Raw genomic sequence first — 21,155 nt, forward strand, 5'->3', positions numbered from 1 at the left:
TAGGCCTTTACTAACGATATCCACATCTATGACGTGGTGTCCCGAGCATGGCATTATGGGGCCCTTATGCCTATCCCATGGCATTCCTCGCATGTGCTAAGTCGAAGGAGCACAAGATGATATACATGACTAACATGTATGACGAGAGAAAGAATATGTTATGATCCACACTAGCCAATGACACGACGACTAACACATGGGTCCACCTACCTGACAAAACATGGGAGCATGACGAGTGTCATGGGTTCGCACGCGACACGTTCCACGTCCTCGATGGCTTCCCCACGTTGATATAGGCATAGTTCTCGTCAACTACGTAAGCCTTTAATGTGATCATTTGGAGGTGCGACAACGTGACGGAGAGAAAGTTTACATAGGCGAGGTACCAATGCACGTTCATGGTGGACGGGGACCGAAGGATGTACATGTGTCGCGAGGGAGAGTAGATGGAGCATATGTTAGGGGGTGACGAGGCATGACAATCGCTAATGGACCTACTTGACAACATGAAGGCATCCTTGATAACACCTAAAACTAATGACAAAATCGATAATTCTGCACATGCTATATCTCCCATCAATAAAATAGACGATATTAGGATAAATGAGATTAAATGTCTCATTTTTATAATTATACTTTCATAATAATAAAGACTAGATGTTTTAAGTCTATTAAGAATCAAAATACTAAAAGGATCTAATTACCAAGGATAATATGTAAGTAGCCCAACAAAAGATGTGTGTGATCTTCCTCCGATAGTCGTCGAGTCAGAAGATACTCTTTGGAAAAACTAGAGACTATGCTTCCGTGATTGTTTTATGAACACAACTCCTCAACTAATCTCATATAACACATTCCACGAAAAGTGAGCTCCATTTAACCAAAATAATAAATTTGCAGGTAGTTATTCTGCCCCTAAAACCGATTAAACATCATCAACACATAATAATAAGTTGGAAGTAAAAAGCTGTTCTTACAGGCCAAAATTATAGCAAGCCAAGATCGTTTCTAGTTCACATTCTGGGGTCTAGGTGAATGAATACATCAAGCAGATAAAAGTTGAACCTGGATAGGTGATGTATTGCTCGAACCCAGAAACAAGGATGCTGATCAACTTGGCCATGATCATAATAAGTCAGGCACCCAAGCGAGCACCAGATCCTTGGCGGCACTCATTCAGCATGTCCAAATAGAACTGGCACTTGCTGATGTCACTACCATAATTGTTGAGGCACTGCAACCACAACAAATCAGAAAGGATAAGAAAAATTAGTTTTAGTTTTCCTCTACCAAGTTTCTCCATATATGATGAAATTATAACTCAACACAAAGAACCAGAAGAGATAAGGACAAAAGAAAAGGAGATCAGATCACATACATCCTGGAAAGCCTTTGAGTGGATGCTGCATGCATCTGTGCTACCATTACTCATTGGGGTGGTGGCAGCAGCAGGAGCTTGAGATGCAACGGTCTCATGCTGGATGGTGCGAGGTCCCAGAACAGCATCAACTGCCCTGTGAGCAATAGCACTCCCCGTGCCAAACGCCATGCCTGGATAAGCACATTACATATTTGCTAGATGTTGAAACTGAAAAGTTGATGCATATATTAAAAATACATTGAAATGGACAAGCATGGAGATGATAAATAACCTTGTGCGATAGTGGATCCAATTCCTCCGAGGATGGAGCCACCACCCTGAACAGGAGCTGGAGGTGGAGCCCGATGTGCTGTATCGACAATCCCATTTGAAAATATGAGTTTCCTTGAGTATTATGGATCATAAAGAGAAAAAATATACACCATGATGGACCAATAACAATATGATCTAATCTGCACAAATAAGTAAATAGATCGCAATCACTAGACTATTGTTCATTTCACAGTTCACGAATGACAAGATATTTATTCATCTTGACAACCTACTTTTTGCAAATATCAAGAAGGAAATAAAGGTTGAACTGGTTGATAGAAATAAACTTGTCTTTCGTATGCCATTCAACTTACATTACTAATGAGCTATTGATCATTTCAAGAACTCTTTGCCAGTCTTCTAACTGGTTATACACTACAAGGGATGGACTGAATGATTTTGAGAAACCTGTGTGCGTAGAGACTCTTGTCACCATCAATGGGCAATTTTAAATTGATAATAAAAGAAGAAAGTAATATGGAAAAACAACACAATGGCTAGATAGAGTAAAATACTTCAAAGGACCTACAAACAAATATATAAGAAGGTTTATGTGAAAAGCTTTCATTTTAATACCATGAGAAAACATAGCCTTAATAGACAAGAAAGAGAATTCTTGCAAGTCCAACAACATCAAGATAGTGTTAAAGCAATAACTTATCCCAAAATAAGATATTGAGCAATTAAACTGCATGAAAACAAATAACTACTAAATGACAACAGAGTTAATTCAGATATATAAAATTTGATGAGGAAAGATTGAACCATAAGATCAAACATGGATAATACCAAACATATTAAAAAAATGCAGAATGTATCAGATGATTATCTATTCAAAACATATGAAAAAAAGGAGCCAAGTATTACCAGGCTGAGGGGGATTCCTCACTGGAGCAGCACGACGAGCAGGACGACCTACAGAGTTTATCTGAGAATTAGCTCATTGATAATTAAGTAGCATAATAATTGAAATCTTATAATTTAACATTATGCACAACCAATATATAGTACCCTGAGTAAGGTTTCAAACACCAGTAAAATGTAGCTGGAGGAAATTGTTCTTTCTTTTTTTCAATATACTGGGTGATAACAGGTCAGTTTATCATCTGAGTATCCTGGTAATGTACCAGTTATACTAGGCATTGAAACTGGAATCAAACTGGGATTTTAAACCTTAATCCTAAGTATGGCCCCAAATTTATGAATCAGAAATGAATCAGCAAGCAAATAGTCAAGAAACTTGTGACAAAAAACAAGTTCATGCCTTCCATAGCACTTCCAATATAAATCCCCCCTGTTCCGAGCCTTCTGGCATTAAAGGAGCACCATAGTTAACATGTCACCAAATGAAACCCATTCAAGCCACAAACTTAAAATGCTAACCAATTCATCTAACAATATTAGAGGATTGTGTCTGCTGTACACAATCACCAAGCTCACCATAATCATTGTTAACCATTTGCCAAAACAAGAATAGCATTCTGTGGTACAAGCACCTGGAGACCATTTGATTGTTTTCATGCATGCTGCATCCCAATGTGGAGTTTAACAAGTTATTGATTCACATGATTGATGCATTTTTTGGCTGTTAGATGCTTCAACCAAATCATTACAATTTTTTATTTTCGGTGTTGTTTCGTAATCAAGTTAAAAAGATAAGAAATCATTCCATAAAATTAATAGAATTTTTCATCACATAAACCAAACTTTCAACCAACCTCTTAAGTCAACTTTTCAGTGTTTTATCCTGAGTAGCATATTGTCTTCTAGCTTCTCATCCCGTTAACTAAATCTATTTTCAATAGTGGCTGCAAATTCAAGGGTGTCCAGACATCATTGGAGGAATTACTCCTCATACTTCACTTTCTTCTGCTCAGCAGACAATGCAGAGAATGATGGCTGGATGAAAATATATCCATGCCAATTCAAAGATTGCCACAATTCAACTCCACTATAATTTATCTGTGAATCGAATATGAAGAGTTTTTTTTTCCTGTAATGTTCTATAATTAAAATAGGCCATCAATGCTGTTTCATTGAAGAAAGTGAATAAGGCAGCATTTGCAGGCAAAGAATAAGAGGATAATGAAAGAAAGGGATTTGCATAGTACAAAGAGTAAGAAGAAGATGCTTTACTGAATTACATCCAAGTTCACACAATTATATAATACACTTTCTTTAGGCTTCTTTAATAAGATTAGGGAATAGTACCTTTTATTTATTAAACATGGGCTCCCTAAATTCCTTCAAGAAAGAAAATAAAACCTTAAAATTCTTACCTCACCAGAAAATAAAACATACAGTCAGTTTCATTCCTCAAAGAACCCAATTATCCAGGACTTCTAATGCATGGTTCCATAGACTTCTAATACATGGTACCAAGATTCGTCATGGTACAATCATATGCTCAGAAAAGTATCTTATGGACCCATGAAAATCCGATAAGACCAATCATAGTTGCAATCTAAACAAATTGGCGCATCCAAGCTATCCTATATTTGCTACGAGTAACGGCAAAACCTTCTTTTATGCCCACCCCGTAAAACCAAGATTAGTCCCCTCCCATTTAACTCACTTATCCAGTTCAACAAACAAATAACAACAATCAGATCAAACCAATATCAGCATTCGAAGAAATACAAATATTTGGGTAGAAGGCACTGCATCCATCACTACATAATTCTCATCTAAATTTCATCTATTCCTTTGGCAAACAACAATGTTATTGGACTGTAACGAAGTGGTTCTAAACACGCACAACAATCCCGAAAGCTACAGAGAACAGATCGACGTCCAGATATATTAGATCATCCGAGGCATCTACAATGGAAGGGGGAAGAAGGAAGCCATTGGAGATCGAAGACATACCACCGGAGCTTCGGCGAGGCATGGTGACGATTCGAGACGGCAGCCGAAGAGCCGGAGACGACGAAACCCTAGATATTGGCGTCCGGCGGACGTCGGGGCTATATATAGGTGGCGCGTGATGATGGACGTGTATGTTGCCAACTTTGGCCATACATATGTGGCTCTATTACGAGAAATGGGCGGATTTTAAGACGTGATGAAAACAAAAATAGCCGTCCGATTTTGATCGAACGGACAGTGAAGGAAGGACGGGCTCTTTGCCGCGTCTCTTAGTCGCGGGAATGGTCATAACATTTACACGTTCACGTTTTTATTCTTATAAAATATTAATATTAATATTATATATAATTTCAAATATTAATATCCTTCGCATATATTTGTTGGAGTTGTGATGTCACGTGCTCGGCACGTTGCTTTGATTGAAGAAGAAGAGGAAGGGTTCCGTCTGCATTCATCGGCGAGAGAAGAGACGGAGAAGAAATAAGGAAGAGAAGAAGGAAGAGGATGAGGTCCGTGATGGAGTTCGCAGAGAACCTGATCCTGCGGATGATGGAGGAACCGAGAAGGAGGGACGAGGCGCAGTGGGAGCATATCTACGCGATGCGGAAGCGGTGCGGGAAGGCCAAGGCCAACTGAAGCCTCTCCCCGTCCGCCCTACGGCTTCTGGACCTTAGACCGCGTCAACTCCCAGATCAGTCAGGTCCCCGGTTGCCGCGATCCCTACGACGACCTCCTCCTCGACCAGCCCTCAGACTTCCCTCCGTCTTCCTCTCCCCCCAAATGATCCGATCCCATCCATCCATCTGTTGAATCCCCGGTACGCTCTGACTTCTCTTAAATCTCTTCCTCCTTTTCTTCTTTATTCTATCGACGGTAAATTCGACTGCTTGCGCTCCAATTTGCGGCTGGAAATGTTTGGCGATGTGATGGTTTTCTTTGTTTATCTATGTAATGAGAGCAGAAAGGAGAGTCTTTTAGGTACGTCGATTAGCCGTTTTCAACCCCTTGCGGCGTGTGTTTAGTTGCCCATCTGACCGAGATCCCAAGTTTAGGTTCCTCTGATTTGTCTGTAACTTGAATCTTTAGTCTAAAAGTGCTTTTTTACTTGTGGATCGTGATGTGTGTGGAAGGAAACGCTTTAGGTGGTAAGCACCAAGTTCAATCGAAGATCTTAATTTTTATCTCAGGTGACAGTGGATTGTGATCTCTTATTTTAATTTTTACTGAATAACATCCCAGCGTGATATCGATCTTTGTCACCTTAACGTTGTTGTGTGGTAACCTAGAAAGCTTTTGACTGTTCCTAGTTACAAGATTCCAATTTTGGGTTCCTCTGGGTAGCTTGAAACTTGAATCTTTAGGTTTAAAGAGTTATCCGCCTGCAGACAATGATCCATATGGAAGGGAATGCATTTATCTCTAAATCCAATCGGAGAGATAAATCCACATTGAGATCTGTCTTCCAACTATCTTCTTGTGAAGAGAATCAAGAGATATTGTATTCTTTTTCATCAGAATCTGATCTATTGTTCTTGACGATATTAATGTAATTGTGTAACCTAGAACTCTTCTGAGTGTGTCTACTATTGGAACCGGTTATGATATTTGAGGTACTGACTGCCAAATTCACCTTGCAATTTAGTTCTCATTATTTTTGTCAAACTTATAGATGTATAAATAGTCTTTTACTGGGATTGACTGACATAGCAAACTATGTGTTGGACATCAATGGTGGAAGATGGATAAGGGTACAAATACCTTTAGATTTCAGGAAAAAGTGCAAAATAAAAACTTGAAGTTGATTGAAATCTTGATAGAAAGTTGTAAGAGAGAGGCGCTTCTAATGTGTTCTAGAGGAGTAGCTGTGGAGTTTAAGTAGGTTTTCTCCACCATCTTCTGGCTCTGTGTTGTTAGGTCCCCCACATTGTCACTTACATTCATTCATCCCACTGCTCTATGTCGAGTTGATATGAGTTTCCATGACTGCATTTTCTCCTCTATTCTTAAACAATCATCTGTGGTATCTTTTCTTGATTTTCATGGTCAAATCTGTTAGATTATTAAATTTTGGTAACCTCAAGCATCTTTGAAGTGCTTTATGGAAAGAAAGAAAGATATAATTGCATGGTATCTCTTGTTGAAATGTTGTTTTGTTTTTCGTTCATATTGTTCTTCTATAAGCAATGCGAATCTGAAGTTACAAGATGAGATACTGTCATTTTTTTTAATTTGACTTGTAGCAGATGTCTAATCCACTTTTCTGTCATATTCGTTCCATAGATTAAGTTTCAACCTTGTTTCACAATTTAGTTCTTTCTAGCTACAGAGTCTTCATTATTCAGTAGAATTTGTTTTATGATTCACAAGCTACTTCTAGCTTTGTTTAATTTCGTTGACCCCCTACTTTTTTTCTCTGTCACCATTCCCTGTATATGGAATATGGGTAATTTAAATTTGTGTTTTCCCCTCTGATCAGGAGAAGAAATTGTTAGTTCTGTAATATCTGCATTTCAAACCAGGTTTGTGTTCAAAATGGTCTCATAATGACTTGAAGTGTTCACAAATTGCTAGATTAAATTCTCTTTTGGAAATGAGGGCCATTGAAGTGACATAAGATATGTTGATGGTTCCACTTCCCGGAAGGCAAAATGGATCTGGGAAGAAATTGTTGAGAAGCCTAAACTGGGAATATGAGACATTATGAACACTAGATAGTAGAAGCTACCCCAAATCATATGAACAGCTGTAGTTGAAGTTTGAAAGATGGAAAGCTATAAGATGCCTTTTGTTTCAGTAATTCTTTCATTTTTCTGCCTATAGTTCATGTGGCTTGAATGTCACTAATTAATTACGGGAGCATTTTTGGCAGTAGGTAGACCCATGAGTTGTATCCCTTTTCATATGGGCCTTTGTTCAACCGTCAGCAAACTAGTAAATCAAATGTCAAATTTAGGAATTAGGAGAAAAGAAGGAAAATGTCTAGGTCAGATCTGCAGAAGTGAAAAGATCTTCTAGTTCATTTATGGATCACTTTGATTTCACTCGTGGCAGATAATATTTCTTCTTTGATCAAACTCAATCCAACCATCACTTAGGTACAGCTCGAAGGGTACCTGTTGGTTCAATGATTGTGTTAGATTTGTGCAACCTATAGTCAATGTTATAATTGCTGAAAGATATATTGTTATTATTATCGCTGGAACTTGAATAATTGGAAAGTTTCCTCGTCATGCATTTCGTATTTGCTCTGTCCAACTGAATTCTACGATTGATGAGTCAAATAGCGTAACCTTACTTTGGCTAACGGGTAAAGCTAATTATGTTTATTTAGTTCAACTTTGTCATGTACTTCTTTGTTCCGATAGCTGATCAGGTCTTTTCTTACCCTTGGTGACAATTGTTGGGTAGAAGCCGATAAGAAGGTTCACTCAAATTGGGGAAAGCTTGAACTACTTGCTTGGTCTACGATGACAGATGTGTGTGCATAATAATATGACCCGGTTGTGGTGAACCATGTTATGTGCTTCTGAAGGTTTTCTACTTTTGGATTCAATTTCCAATTAAGTACATTTGTTTGGCTGCAGTCAAAAAAACAAGAACTTCTCTGCTTCCACTGAAGATTCCTTTGTCTACTTCACTGGTTGTTACGAGTTGGACTTACCTTGGATGCTGCTGGTAGATACCACACACACTGCATTAGGAGTATGGAAGGAGGAAACAACCAAGATGAAGAAGAAGAAAATGGGGATAATCAACTATTAAATTAGTTTTCATGCTTATATAGTTGAGCCAATTACTTCAATCTGCATCGATTTGGGGTGTGCTTAGTGGTGCATAGCACTCACATAGATCACTTGCTATAGTGGCAGAAATCATGGTTACTTGTAAAGCAGGCATTGATGTTTTCTTGAGATGATACATTCATGTCAATGAGTTGTAAGATTATATTGTCTAAACCTTGTACATGATAAAAAAAAGATTGTACCATTATTTTTGGATGTGTCGCTTAGACGAATCAAACTCTGTGAGAGTGATTGGGACACACACCACCAATTTAACTGGTTTGGTACAAGCATATAAGTTTTACTGCTGGTTCAGACATCAAACTGTTGTTGTAGGCTACCTACCATAAGGCATTAGATTACAACTCCTTGGCAATGCACGGATCTTTACAGCATCAAATCCTCGTTTTGGCACTGCATAATTTAGATTAGATCTCAATTTCGAGCTTCTCCGTGCCGCCCACATCTTTGCTTCTTCTTCCTTCCGTCTCTGGAGTTCCCTTGTATCTGTAGAAATGAGCACAGACCAGGAAATAGAGCAGGTTGGCGACGCCCAACAAGGCTACCATGTAGTAGAAGTAGTCCACCCTGCCGACGTTGATGTTGTCGTCCAGCCAACCCGTTCGACCTTCGCCGCCGGTTCTCCTCCGGACTAGGGCGACGAGCAGCGCGCTCAGGTAGCTCGCGCCGGATATGGAGCAGTAGAACAGCGAGCCGGCCAACGTCTGCATGTGCTCCGGGAACTGCCGGTTGTAGAACTCGATCTGCCCCACCGCGTTGAAGGCCTCGGCGACGCCCACCAGGCAGAGCTGCGGCGCGAGCCACAGCACGGAGAGGGGCGAGGTCCCGTTGGCGCCGCCGTGGGCCAGGGCTGAGTTCCTCCGCTTATGTTCCACCAGCCCGGCCACCACCATGGACGCGACGGCGATGACCATCCCCGCGCCTTGACGTTGGAGGATGGTGATGCCGCTCTCGTTGCCGGTGATCCTTCGGGCCACGGGGACGAGCACGCGGTCGTAGACGGGGATGAACAAGGTGAGGGCCACCATGGCGATGGTGGCCAGGGAACCGGGGGGGATCTGGAAGCTGCGGCCGAGGTGGCGGTCCATCTTCAAGGCCTGGAGCACCGTTAAGCTCCACTGCTGGATTAGTGCGACGAAGCAGATGATGCCGGACGCCCAAATGGGCACGATCCGTATCAGGCACTTCACCTCCTCGATCTGCTGCACGCTGCAGAGTCTCCAGGGATTCACGGGGAACCCGTCTTCCTTCGTTTCTCCCTCGCATATGATAGCAGCTTTGTTCAGGAACCTGTAACCGGATGCAAATCCAGTGCTCAACTCTTGTCTATCTGAGGAATCCAATCCTTCCATCTGAGCTAATCGGAGTATTACGCGATGCATTGCGAGTGACATGTAGCTGAGGTTTCTTTTACCTGAACTGAAGTGTGAGGGGAAGCTTCGTCATCCGCTCGGTCTCCCTAGCTAGAGTGTTGTACAAAGACGATTCCTGCTCCACCGCATCGTCTGGCGCCGGCAGCCGGAGCCTCCGCTTCCTGAACGCCGCCACGAAGACCTGCACGATGCCTGAGAAGACGCTGCCTTCCGGCGGCACGAACACGTAGAGCCTGACTCCCGCGAAGAAGACGACGATCGAGAGGAGCATCAGCGCGGTGGGGATGCCGAACCCAATGGGCCAGCTGATGCTGTCTTGCACGTAGACCACCGCCGTCAACGCCAGCACAACGGCTGCAGTGGAGGTGGCGTAGTACCAGTTGAAGAAGCTGTTCAGGCCGCGCCGCCCGCGCTCGGTGGCGGGGTCGAACTGGTCGACGCCGAAAGGGAGGTTGCAGGGGCGGATGCCGCCGGAGCCGATGACGAGGAGGACGAGGGAGAGCCAGAGGACGGCCAGTTGGAGTCCGGACGGGCCCGTGCATTGCCCTGCTTGCTGTTCGGCCATGCTGCAGCTGGGCGGCCGGAGCTGGGGAACTGCTGCGGTGAGGGTGAGGAGCAGCATGCCCTGAACCAACCACCATCACAGGCATTACTCGATCGGTGATCCAAATGACCCGAGAACATGCTCACGGAAACAACTACATCTCTATCTTCTTCGACATGGATTGAATTCCAGCATGCAATCGAAAGACAAAATCGACTATGATATATTGCTCGATCGATCGATGATCCGAATGACTCGAGAACATGCTCACAGAAACAACTTCACTATCTTTTTCGACATGGATTGAACTCCAGCATGCAATCTAAGATAATATCGCCTATAATTTATAGCTCTCAAAAAAGAAAATAGTTTGGTTTCATGGATTTCTTATTTCTATGTGAAAACGAGATTTCTTTTTTTCTTTTTTACAGAAAGTAAATGATTAAGACGAAATTTGATCTTAGAATAATATGTCAAAATCTTAAATACAACTATCCAAAATAATATTAATAATCCCTATATCATTTAACATGAATTATAATGATAAGGTACCCTTAAATATTATTCGATTAGAATATGAACTCTGACTGCTTGTGTATTACTAAAATTTAAATCTAATTAATTTATTTTAAATATCATGGTATGAGTTTAATAGACTAATTGACTTATCAATTTCGTCTAACTTAAATCATTGATCAAAATAATTAAATTAAAATTAATAATAATATATTCATCGGATCTCCTTCATAAGTAAATCTTAGTTTTATCTACTTCGGAGGGTGAGACTAATCGAAATGTTACATCGAACCTAATCAAAAATTTTGAGCATTTGCCTAAGAAAATTACAGAATAAAAGAACATGCATCTGGCAGTGTATATTAGAGAGATTAGTCATAAAGATACAGTGTAAATATATATCATAGACTATAGAAAGATTTAGTCATAAAGAAAGAAAGATACAGTACCTATAAGTAGGCAGTACATGATGGGCATGTGAATCATGCTGGTTTGCATCTTACTGAAGATACAAACAATAGCTCTTCCAACTCCAAGGCAAGAGAGATAGAATTGACCTACTTCACCAGGCAAAGTATTTTATGGACCAAATCTTCCAAGATAGATGCATGAATTATTTAGAAGGAACACTAGTTGGAATCACCTGTTGTTGTTTATGATGATGGGTTACTCAATCCACCTTATCATTCCATAAATTCATGAAGACTTAGTGAGAAAGGTCATGTGACACTCAGAAAACTGCTGGCCATGGACAGGACATATGGCCCAAACTCTCTTACTGAATGTGACAAAATCTAATTTATGTTGTGGAGACCCATTCTCATAAATGTGATGCAAGTGCTGTCTGTCTCCACAATGCAGTCTAATGTGATCTTTGATTTAGCAATTTTAAGTATCAAACTAAATATTGTTATTTTGATTTGATAGGTTTTTCAATAATAATTTTTAATTAATTCTTATTTTGTTATATGACATATGTATATGCATAACTATTACTCACATTTATTATATAAGATTTTAAATTATAATTTTTTTTAAAAAAAAAGAATAATTCTTAATCATTGTGTAATAAAGTGTGGCTATCCAAAAAAAAAAAGATATAAATCATCTAAAATATGTAGAAGATGTTAATCCTAAAACATCGAAGAGGGGATTCGGTGAACATCGAAGGGGGTTTCGGGCAGTCATAATCGTACGTGATATCACAAGTGTTGAAGGGTGGGAAGAAGAAGAAGAAGAAGAAGAAGAAGAAGAAGAAGAAGAAGAAGAAGAAAGAGAAGGTGCACCAGGAAGGAGACGACGGAGGCGTAGGCGATGGTGCGGAAGCGGCCGCAGTAGGCGTCGGAGACGAAGGCGCCCAGCAGCGGCGCGAAGTTGGTGGTGCCGATGAAGATGTTGATCGTGTTGACCGCCACCACCTGCTTCATGTGGAATCGCTTCACCAAGTAAACCGTGAAGTTGGCCGAGACACCGAACGACGCCACCTTCTCGAACGTCTCGTTCCCTGTGGACGGGAAGAAGGTGCCGAGCCTGAGTCGAGGAGACGACGGAAGAGCGTGTGTGCACACATACATACCTATGATGCACGGCATGCACTTCCATCCCTGAGGTCCCTTCTTCTCCGGCTCCAGCACGTCACCGTCGCCGTCGTTGACCCCGCCGCTGGCGGCGTTACCTCGCCGAACCAGCGGATCGCATGCCATGCAATCCAAGAATTGTCTCAAAGCTGATCTCCTCATCTCCTTTCCACCTCTTTTGGGTGTGTCAGTGGATGCAGTGCAGAGATGAGCTATTTATTGTGTTGGGAGTGGAGATCATTGTGGGTTTCAAATATCATTTTGGGAGTGGGAATGGAATATTAATTTGTATAGGATCTTATTTGTAAATTTCTTTGAAGATCATTTTAGCAAATTTCTTTTAAAAAAAACCTTAATTTTATTTTTTACCACATTGCATTCCTGTTTTAATTTTTTTCCCCAAATTTTTACTTTTTTTTCTGAAATAAATAAAAAATATTTTTTTTAAATAGAAAAAAAGGTTATTTAAACCCTTGTAAGTAAGTCATTTGAAAGGTCTTTAAAAAATCTAAAAAAAATGAATGCAGCCACACTATTTTAAATGTAATCCAAAAACAATTAATCTCATTCAAAAACCATGTAACTCAGCTGTCCAAATATTTTTATGTATTCAAAATTTAATAAAATCCCATCTATGAATAGAAAAAAAAATTGATCATTTAGACCTTTGTAAGTTATTTGCAAGGTTTCTTGGAAATTTATTTTTTTAAAAAAAAAAGTAAATATGAGTTACACTATTTTTGAATAAGTTATACTCTTTTTGAATAGGAATCCAAACATATTGTAGCTCCATTCAAAAATATATAATAATAATATTCAAGTAATTTTTATCCCACAATGTGGTAAATTCACTTTGAATTGGGTAAATTTGATAAAAATAACATAATTTTACATTGTTAAGGGCTAAAAAGGATCCATTTAGGCCTTTGTAAGTTATTTATAATGTTTCTTGAATATTTAAAAAAAAATTATGAGTTATACTATTTTTGAATGGAATAGCAAAGATTGTGTAATCTGCTAAAAAAATATTATAACTTATGTGTCCATTTTTTAAATTTAAATACCTCTATAATAATATTTTATTTATAAATTTATCTTCGATTGGATAAAATTAAAGAAATGATATAATTTTATTTTTTCAATACCGGAAGAAATAGAATATATGCATTTTAAATGCTTGAAATTAGAAGAAAAAATAATATTTAGGAATTTTAAAATATTTGCAAAATTTTAAGATTTCTTTAAAAAGGTTATACACCTTTTTAAAAAGGAGTTGTGCTCTCCTATGTAAACTTTTATGTGAAGCATATTGACAACAAATGGTGTCTATACTAATAGATAATATACAACAAATTTGTATATTCTTAGTTAAATTTAGAGTATTTGAATATTGACCGATAGTTTTTAGCAAATTCGTAGGTGTTCATCTACCACTAAAATTAGTTGTTTCATATGTTCTATCCTTCGTACATATTTATATCATCTTAAATTATCGGTCGTGCATCCAATCCAATAGTTCTAAAATAAAAATAATTTTTTTAATCATACCTAATGACTGTGCACCTCAATACTCACCTTAGCCACATGAATTTTTTTATATATTATTTCTTAACTAACTCAACACTCGGATTTATAAAACAATGTTGATCTAACAACAGTCATATAATTTTTTTTTTAATTTAAAAGATATCTGATGATTATATAAAACTCCAAATACTCCTCTCTATTTTAACCATGTAATGTTTAAAGAATATTTTTATTATTCACCTCATTTTATTGAATAACACTAGAATTTTTTTTTTTCTTAAGCAACAATTGCTAGCTCATTAAATGTATCTTCTACATTTTATTCGATCGATCCATCATAGTAACTATTATATGCAATGTGGGTGCCTCTGTGTGAGAGAGAGAGAGAGAGAGAGAGAGAGAGAGATTATTGAAGGTGGGGACTCGAAAGTGTGGCGTGAGGAAAAGCTCCAAAAGTGTCAACCAGTAACGTTCAACTCTTCGGACCACAAGAAAAGAAGGATGAGAGAGCACAGAGGTTGTCGCTCTACTTCTGTCAGCATGGACATGGCAGGACTTGCCGCACACTGTTTGGCGTGAGGAAAGCTCCAATGGTGTCGACCAGCAACGTTCAGCTCTTCGGACCACAAGAAACGAACGATGAGCGAGCACAGAGGTTGTCGCGCTACTTGTGTCGACATGGACATAGCAGCACTTGCTGCACACTGTTTGGATCCTGTGAAGGAGAAGACCTTTTGCTGCCTGCCCAAGTCATGGATGCAGATGTGATGGGGCGACTCAGGCTTGGGACCCCTCCTTGCTTTTAGGTTTGGCATCTTCACCTTTCTTTCGGGAAGAGAAGGCCTGTAGAAGTGGAGAGACTGAGCTTTCTTTTTCTCGATCTTTCTTTTTTGTCTTCGAACAGTTTCAGTCCATACGTTTGGTCTTGACTGGTTTCTGGGGAAAAGCGTGATGCATGATTCCAGGAGAGGAGCAGTTTCCTTCTTTTTGTTGCATGATTTCAGAGCAGTCCATCAAATTAAGCACAGGTCTGTTTTCTCATCATCTACGATCCATAGTTCAAACAGATGCATCTCTAATAGATATGATCACCATCCCCAGACACAACAGCGATTGAATAGTTGGAAGTCAGCAACATTTAATGATGCAACAACAACTGCTTTAAATGACTTGATAAAAGGATAGGATTTGAAGCCTGGGCACTTGAATCCATCTCGACATGACCTCCATTGTTAGTGCAGGAGGAAGAACCACCCCAGCCACCTCCTCTTCTATTGTAATATATTGTTCACGGAGGATATTGTTCTTCTTCTTGTCCATGTCCCTCTAGTTGAGTTCGTCCGAGTCTACTTGTGGTTTTTGCTGCTCCTGTTGGTTAGGATCTGCAGAAGAGCTTGCTGTGTCAGGTTCATCCTGCAAGAGCAACAAAAGAAGAAAAAAAGGCACAAATAAAATTGAAAATAAGTCACATATATATATGAATATAATGGAAGAAGGAATTCTATTTTGTTGCTGGTTACCATTTTCGGAGGTTCATCAACAAGGATAACTTCATTATCCAGGGTGAAGTTCCTTTGTTTGAACTTCTAGGTTGTTCATCCTCCTGCAACGTAAACCTCAAACTTAAGCTTGCTCTACCAACACCAGAAAATGACTAATCACACCACCGACAGTATCGACAAGAGTATGTATGCCTGACTCTGCATAACATCAGAAGAATAGAGGCGATAACTAAACTCGAACTACCAACTATAATCAGAGTACATTATTTCATCTACAAGATACAATAAATGTCACCACAGTAATTTACCCATGGGTATCCATTATCATTTGATATATACAAACACACTAGTTTGAATGCTAATTCATGTTTTGTGTCCTGTTTCACATCAAAATGTAAAATAAAGCAGCAGAATCAGCAAGAAGAAATCTTTTTCCAATCGAAACATTGCGAACTACTGAAAGACAAGCCCTTCAATCCAAGGGCTCAAATTTCAGCAAGCACACGGGATTTGAAGTCGAGCCACACCAATGGTGGCTACTTTGATAACATTGACCAATTTTTGCCTTCTTCAGCAGGCACAGGGGATGTGCCAGTCATATCATGCCAAGCTGTATGGCGACAACATTGTGAAACCCTCCATGCTACCAATAGTTAAAAAATCATGATTCCATCAATGAGTGGAAAAAAATTCAAGGTATCTTCTCAATCCTCTGTCCTGATGCTACTCCTGATTCTACCCAACATCTCTCCTTGAATAGGTAAAATGATATGCCAAAACAGGATATAGTAGGAGCATGGGATTATAAATCGGTTAGTACAGAAGCACAGCATTTTATGCAGATAAACTCATTAATTATGTGTTATCAGCCTTTGATCCAATAATTAAAACGTCTATAAAGAACGAAAAAGATGTGCATGAATTTTGCCAGGTGTGAAGCCAGTTCTGAAAAAACAGCTCTTGAACACCTAGCAGATCAACTAGGCAAACTGGTTGCTGAACTTTAAATTCCTTGATCGTCTCTGAAATCACATCTCATTAGGAATCATCAGGAAGACATATTTCTAGAAGAGATGACAACTCATTTCCAACTGGCGATTGCAATATCAGCTTCAATAATCTTTCAGACCCTTATAAGAACGAAGCTAATTAGATTAGGAAAATGGTCCGCTAAAATAAAACATGAAGCTAGAAATAAGATTGCAACAAAAAAACAGGAAGAGAAGAAAAGCCAGAAGTCTCATTCAGTAAAAAGTTCAAACCCAAAATAAAAGAAGAGGGACAAACAACTACAATAACCATAAGAAAGAAGAAAGAAAATAGGTATACCCCTACACCTATGATGAACAAAGAACTTTAGACGATTTATCAATTATCAAAAGTTGATGAAACAAATGAATAACTCACGCCATACTTAACGACGCATATAGAAAAATATCCAACAATCTATTAGAGATGAATAGGTACATTAATTTACATAAAATAACCAAAATTAATTATAACATGTCAAACAATATTTTCCAATTATTTTATGGTGAATTGCACATCGTTCTCTAATGGTTTGCATGGATATGCATCTAACAAAATTTAACACAACTCGAACAACTATGTGAAGCCCATCTTTGGAATCACTGATGTTTGTTCTTTGTAAAGTTGGAAAAGTGCTAAACGTCTACTGTATGATATCATCAGATAGCTTTTCCACAAACTAAACTGTGGCATATACCATGCTGGTCGTAGCTGTACCATGAACCACAAAAATCCCTTGTCCAAAATAATTATGACCAAAAACTCACTACTAGCCCTGGGCACAAGGGAAAAAAAGCCACATGAACTGTATTGCCCCTTGCAACTACTCCCACTGCATCTGTCTCCCATTTTTGCAGTATGCAGGTTATAATGGCTTTCATAACTGTCCTTCAAACTAGCACCATGCCTAAAATATATATTAAGTTTGCTGCTAAAAACTACTTGAGACATCTCCCATTTTCTTTTTTTAACTCTTTTTTGTCTTTTCAAGGACGGTAGAAAAATTCATAATATGCATGCCAGTGGAAGGGACAAACTAGGAAATCTCGGAGCAAATTTCAAGCCCCCAGGCCTATTTCCTCCTTTCTATATTTCAAGGAAATTCCTGATCTGAATTCAATGAAAGAGCTTAAAAAATCTCACATTATATGCTGGGGTGAAAATTTCAATCCCATTGATCTGCCCAACTTAAGGCAAACTAGCATTTCATAACCAAGTAGATTTTGCAAGATATAAGAAGTTATCATGATTCATACATACCCAAGACAATCTTAAGGTTGATGTCTTGTATGGGAATTTCCAAACCTTATCCTTGAGGTATCAGCTGCTGCATCAGGGTGGAGAGAGAACATGTATCAAAAAAGTCCTTTTTTTCTATCAATTTTCGTAAATTTGAATCTCTACTGCATGTGCTAGCTGGCAAAATAGTACACAGTGTTATAGAAAAGATAGCATGTGAAGCTTCAAAGTAGATAAATATTAGAATATAACTTCCTATGCAAGTACCTATTACCTTATGACAAAAAGTTTCCTGTGCTTTTGTTGCATTTATGACTGAGATTCTCAGAATTTTTAACCATTAAATTCTTCAAAATGAAACAGTCAATTGTTGTTGCACGCAAAACATAAATATACTCATATAAAGGAGTTTCATATTCGAGCATACACTCGATTAGGAGTATTTTCATATATGAGTATGATGATGCCCTTCCTATTCTGATAACGAGAAGTAATATTGCTAGCTGTTACTTTAGGCTCAAAGGTCCACATTGATGCTATTGGGGAGGGAGACAAGAAAAAACTGACCACCAAAAGAGAAATCCACCATAGTGTAACAATAAAACACATACCAGAAATCCAACATAAGATTAACATGGTTCAGCAAATCCCACCTATATTCATGGAGAAAAACAGATTATTCAATATATAAGATTAATTACAAGCCCTTGAGTTCTCTCTACTCAAGCATAGATTTCCTTGCAAACCCCCTCACATAAACCCAAAACAATTTACACTCTTTTCTCTCACCGTCTCTAGAAACCCTAGAAAGCACCCTTCAAGATACCCTAAATAGAAACCCAAGAGCTCCAAGGATATTTCTCACATATTGCTCTTCCCCCTCCACCAAAACCTAGATATACATAAGTTATTTAGAAAAGACCCAAATCCTAATAGGATTTCCTTCCTTCACGAGAACTCCTTGTATTAGGATTTTTTATCCCACTAGGATGCTAGCTCCAGGAATCCCAAAATACTTGTCAATCCCAACAACCTCTCCCTCGGTGAGTATTTTATCCACTTTTGTGCCTTCTAAAGAGAGAATATTTTTGCTTCACGTTCCTTTCAATCTTCATCACTCATTCTTGTTGAATCTCTAGTCATCGGATTTTTTGGGCTCTAATACTATTTTGTTGGAGAGGGAGAGAAGAAAAAAATCAAAGACCAAAATTTTCTTATAGACATTCTCACATAAATCTCAAAGAATTTACATAAGACATTAATTCTCTTATAAACATTCTCCCACCCTCTCTAGAAACCCTAGAGAGTACCCTCTCTATATACCCTAGAGAGAAACCCAGGAACAACAAAAATATTTCTCACATATTCCTCTCCCTCATTAAAATCTAAAGATACATTAGACATTAATAGAAGAACCAAACCCTAATTACCAGGGTTTCCTTCCTCTAAGAGAACTCCTTATATTAAGATTCTTTATTCCATGGCTCTGGGATATTCCAAAATACTTGCCAATCCAAATAGATGCATGCTAAAACGAGCAGCCAGCATTGGTTCTACTTTGACAATTTCTAAATGTTAAAAGATTCAACAAACATCAAATTTCACGATTCACGAGTCCATTACTTTTCCTAAGAGCACATTTATACAAACACCATAAGAACCATATGTCTAAACAAACCAACTTGGCATTTACTGAAGTTCCCAAGAGACCGATTTATCCAAAGGCAAACCAATGCCATGAAAATTACGAACATCCAAGTACTGAGCTGATAAATAAACAAACAAAAAGAGCACAGGAATTAACATCAGCATCAAAAGTTTAGTTCCATATACACAGCAGAAACTTCACCTTGTGCTGATAACTGGCTCGAACGAGGGCATCTTCGGTTTGGACCAGCGCCGTCGCCGCAACCCGCTCTGCGGCTCGACGTCGAACAGGCAGCCGAAGTAGAGCAAGGTCAACATGTCCTCGACCGCCCGATAGGGGTCCTCCTTGCTGTAGTCGTCGGCGGCGGCCGGGGCGGGGGCAACAACGGTTGCTTCGTGGGGGGCGAGTGGAGGAAGGGAGGCAGCGGCGCGGGCAAGCTCCTCCTGGAGGGTGGCGGCGACGGGTATCCGGAGGTTCTCGTACTCGTCGACGAGGGCGGCGACGACGAGCTTCCAGCGATAATTGTCCCTCTAAAAATCAAAATTTAGCATTTATTTCCCTTAAAAACTCTCATTAATCCCGCAATAACTCTATCATAACCATTAATATTGATAACAATTTCAAGGACATTTGCGGTACTTCATATTTCTAATTTAAATTAATTAATTATGTTCATTTCAAATATATTATATGTTATATCATTTATAAGCAAAAGTTTTCTACGAAGATGTCTCTAATTTTTAATTTTCTTATTTGATATTTTTTAATATTCTAAATATCTTACTTCGTCGTCCTTTTATCCTTACGATGAGAATTACCGACTATCACCTTCTTCTCATAGTGATGATGGACTCAATCCTATTATTGCTATATCAAACTATCATTGTCATTATTTTCCGTCACGAGTTTTGTTATCTCGTGTTGCCTCTATCATATTTCATCACGACTAAAGTCCATAATATATCTTAAGATGGGTAGTTTAATATCTCAGAGAATGTATATGATATTAGTTATATCGTACGTCAATAACAATAAAACAATGAGGCACCCAAGATCTCAAGGTAGAACTCCTTTATAAGCTCGATGCCTTACTTTTAAATCGCATCGTAGAGCTAATAGGAGTGGATGCGGAGAGAGATGACAAAGAAAATTTCCTTTTAAAAAAGATAGAATACGTCGATAGAGGAGAGGGCGAAAGGAATAAGATCGAGTCTGATGACAAGAGCACAAAGAAAGTATATAAATAGAGAGAGTGTAAGGTAAGGATAGATGACAATGCCTAATCGGAAGAGGAGATAGTGACAACGAGAAATATTTATATTATTAAAAAAATACTAAATAAGAAAATTAAAAGCTCATATACCTTTTGAAAAAAAATCTTAAAAGAGAGTTTTTTCATGCAAATCGTCCGTTAGAACAACAGCAAAGATACTCTATTTTCAAACTCTGAATGAATAAATGTGAAACGAAGAAAAGATGTATTTGCTTTACAAAAACAAAAGTCGTGTCATGTCACTGTCCGCCATGAACGGAAGGAAGCTAAATAGATGGAGGAGTCTTGGAGACGAAAGGAATAAAAGCCAAGAAAGAAAAAAATTCAATCCGATTTCTTTGCTCATAAAGATGACATAACCATATTCCACTCATCTTCCACCTTTTACCCCCTACCTACTAAAACTTACCATGTTCATGTAATTGGTCAAAATTTCCAACATTAATTAATTAGCTTTCTTTTAAAGAAAAAAAAGGATAGATATTAGTTCTCTTTTCTCTCTCTTTTTTAATATAAATCAACTAGAAAAAATATAATTGATACGGGAGAGGGCACCAATAAAA

General features: G+C 38.7%; 4 protein-coding genes across 4 annotated transcripts; 1 reads left to right on the forward strand and 3 right to left on the reverse strand.

The window, feature by feature from the left end:
* Positions 1–854: 854 nt before the first annotated feature.
* On the reverse strand, positions 855–4,671 carry LOC103990904 (uncharacterized protein C6C3.02c). Its single transcript, XM_009410196.3, has 5 exons — positions 4,562–4,671; positions 2,561–2,608; positions 1,653–1,730; positions 1,379–1,551; positions 855–1,234 (listed from the first exon to the last, which is right to left on the reverse strand). Exons 1-5 carry the CDS (start codon positions 4,581–4,583, stop codon positions 1,136–1,138), a joined length of 420 nt encoding a protein of 139 aa, XP_009408471.2. The 5' UTR covers positions 4,584–4,671; the 3' UTR covers positions 855–1,135.
* A 286-nt stretch (positions 4,672–4,957) lies between these two features.
* LOC135616530 (uncharacterized) lies at positions 4,958–8,551 on the forward strand. The gene is given in 3 exon segments (XM_065115821.1): positions 4,958–5,203; positions 5,205–5,378; positions 8,146–8,551. Coding segments are annotated over 2 exon segments (279 nt in total). The 5' UTR covers positions 4,958–5,065; the 3' UTR covers positions 5,346–5,378; positions 8,146–8,551.
* Positions 8,552–8,623: 72 nt separating this feature from the next.
* LOC135616529 (protein NRT1/ PTR FAMILY 2.13-like) lies at positions 8,624–12,580 on the reverse strand. Its single transcript, XM_065115820.1, has 4 exons — positions 12,374–12,580; positions 12,084–12,301; positions 9,779–10,362; positions 8,624–9,654 (listed from the first exon to the last, which is right to left on the reverse strand). Exons 1-4 carry the CDS (start codon positions 12,534–12,536, stop codon positions 8,772–8,774), a joined length of 1,848 nt encoding a protein of 615 aa, XP_064971892.1. The 5' UTR covers positions 12,537–12,580; the 3' UTR covers positions 8,624–8,771.
* A 2,172-nt stretch (positions 12,581–14,752) lies between these two features.
* Positions 14,753–21,010, reverse strand: LOC135618016 (uncharacterized). Its single transcript, XM_065118916.1, has 4 exons — positions 21,002–21,010; positions 19,521–19,849; positions 15,422–15,504; positions 14,753–15,314 (listed from the first exon to the last, which is right to left on the reverse strand). Exons 1-3 carry the CDS (start codon positions 21,008–21,010, stop codon positions 15,456–15,458), a joined length of 387 nt encoding a protein of 128 aa, XP_064974988.1. The 3' UTR covers positions 14,753–15,314; positions 15,422–15,455.
* Positions 21,011–21,155: the final 145 nt, after the last annotated feature.

This window comes from Musa acuminata, chromosome BXJ2-7 (assembly GCF_036884655.1).
Source record: "Musa acuminata AAA Group cultivar baxijiao chromosome BXJ2-7, Cavendish_Baxijiao_AAA, whole genome shotgun sequence".
Lineage (NCBI taxonomy): Eukaryota > Viridiplantae > Streptophyta > Magnoliopsida > Zingiberales > Musaceae > Musa > Musa acuminata.

Bases quoted from the DNA above. Each gene is read 5' to 3' on its own strand.
- LOC103990904 (XM_009410196.3), bottom strand. From the start codon at position 4,583: ATGCCTCGCCGAAGCTCCGGTG. The intron at 1,731-2,560 runs GTAATACTTGGC...TTGTCGATACAG, and splicing joins GAGGAATCCCCCTCAGCCTG to CACATCGGGCTCCACCTCCA. The intron at 1,235-1,378 runs GTATGTGATCTG...TTGTGGTTGCAG, and splicing joins ACTCAAAGGCTTTCCAGGAT to TGCCTCAACAATTATGGTAG.
- LOC135618016 (XM_065118916.1), bottom strand. The intron at 15,505-19,520 runs GTGAAGTTTCTG...TTTACGTTGCAG, and splicing joins GAGCCAGTTATCAGCACAAG to GAGGATGAACAACCTAGAAG.
- LOC135616529 (XM_065115820.1), bottom strand. From the start codon at position 12,536: ATGAGGAGATCAGCTTTGAGACAATTCTTGGATTGCATGGCATGCGAT. The intron at 12,302-12,373 runs GTATGTATGTGT...TCCCGTCCACAG, and splicing joins GTGCATGCCGTGCATCATAG to GGAACGAGACGTTCGAGAAG. The intron at 9,655-9,778 runs GTAAAAGAAACC...ATCCGGTTACAG, and splicing joins CCCCTCACACTTCAGTTCAG to GTTCCTGAACAAAGCTGCTA.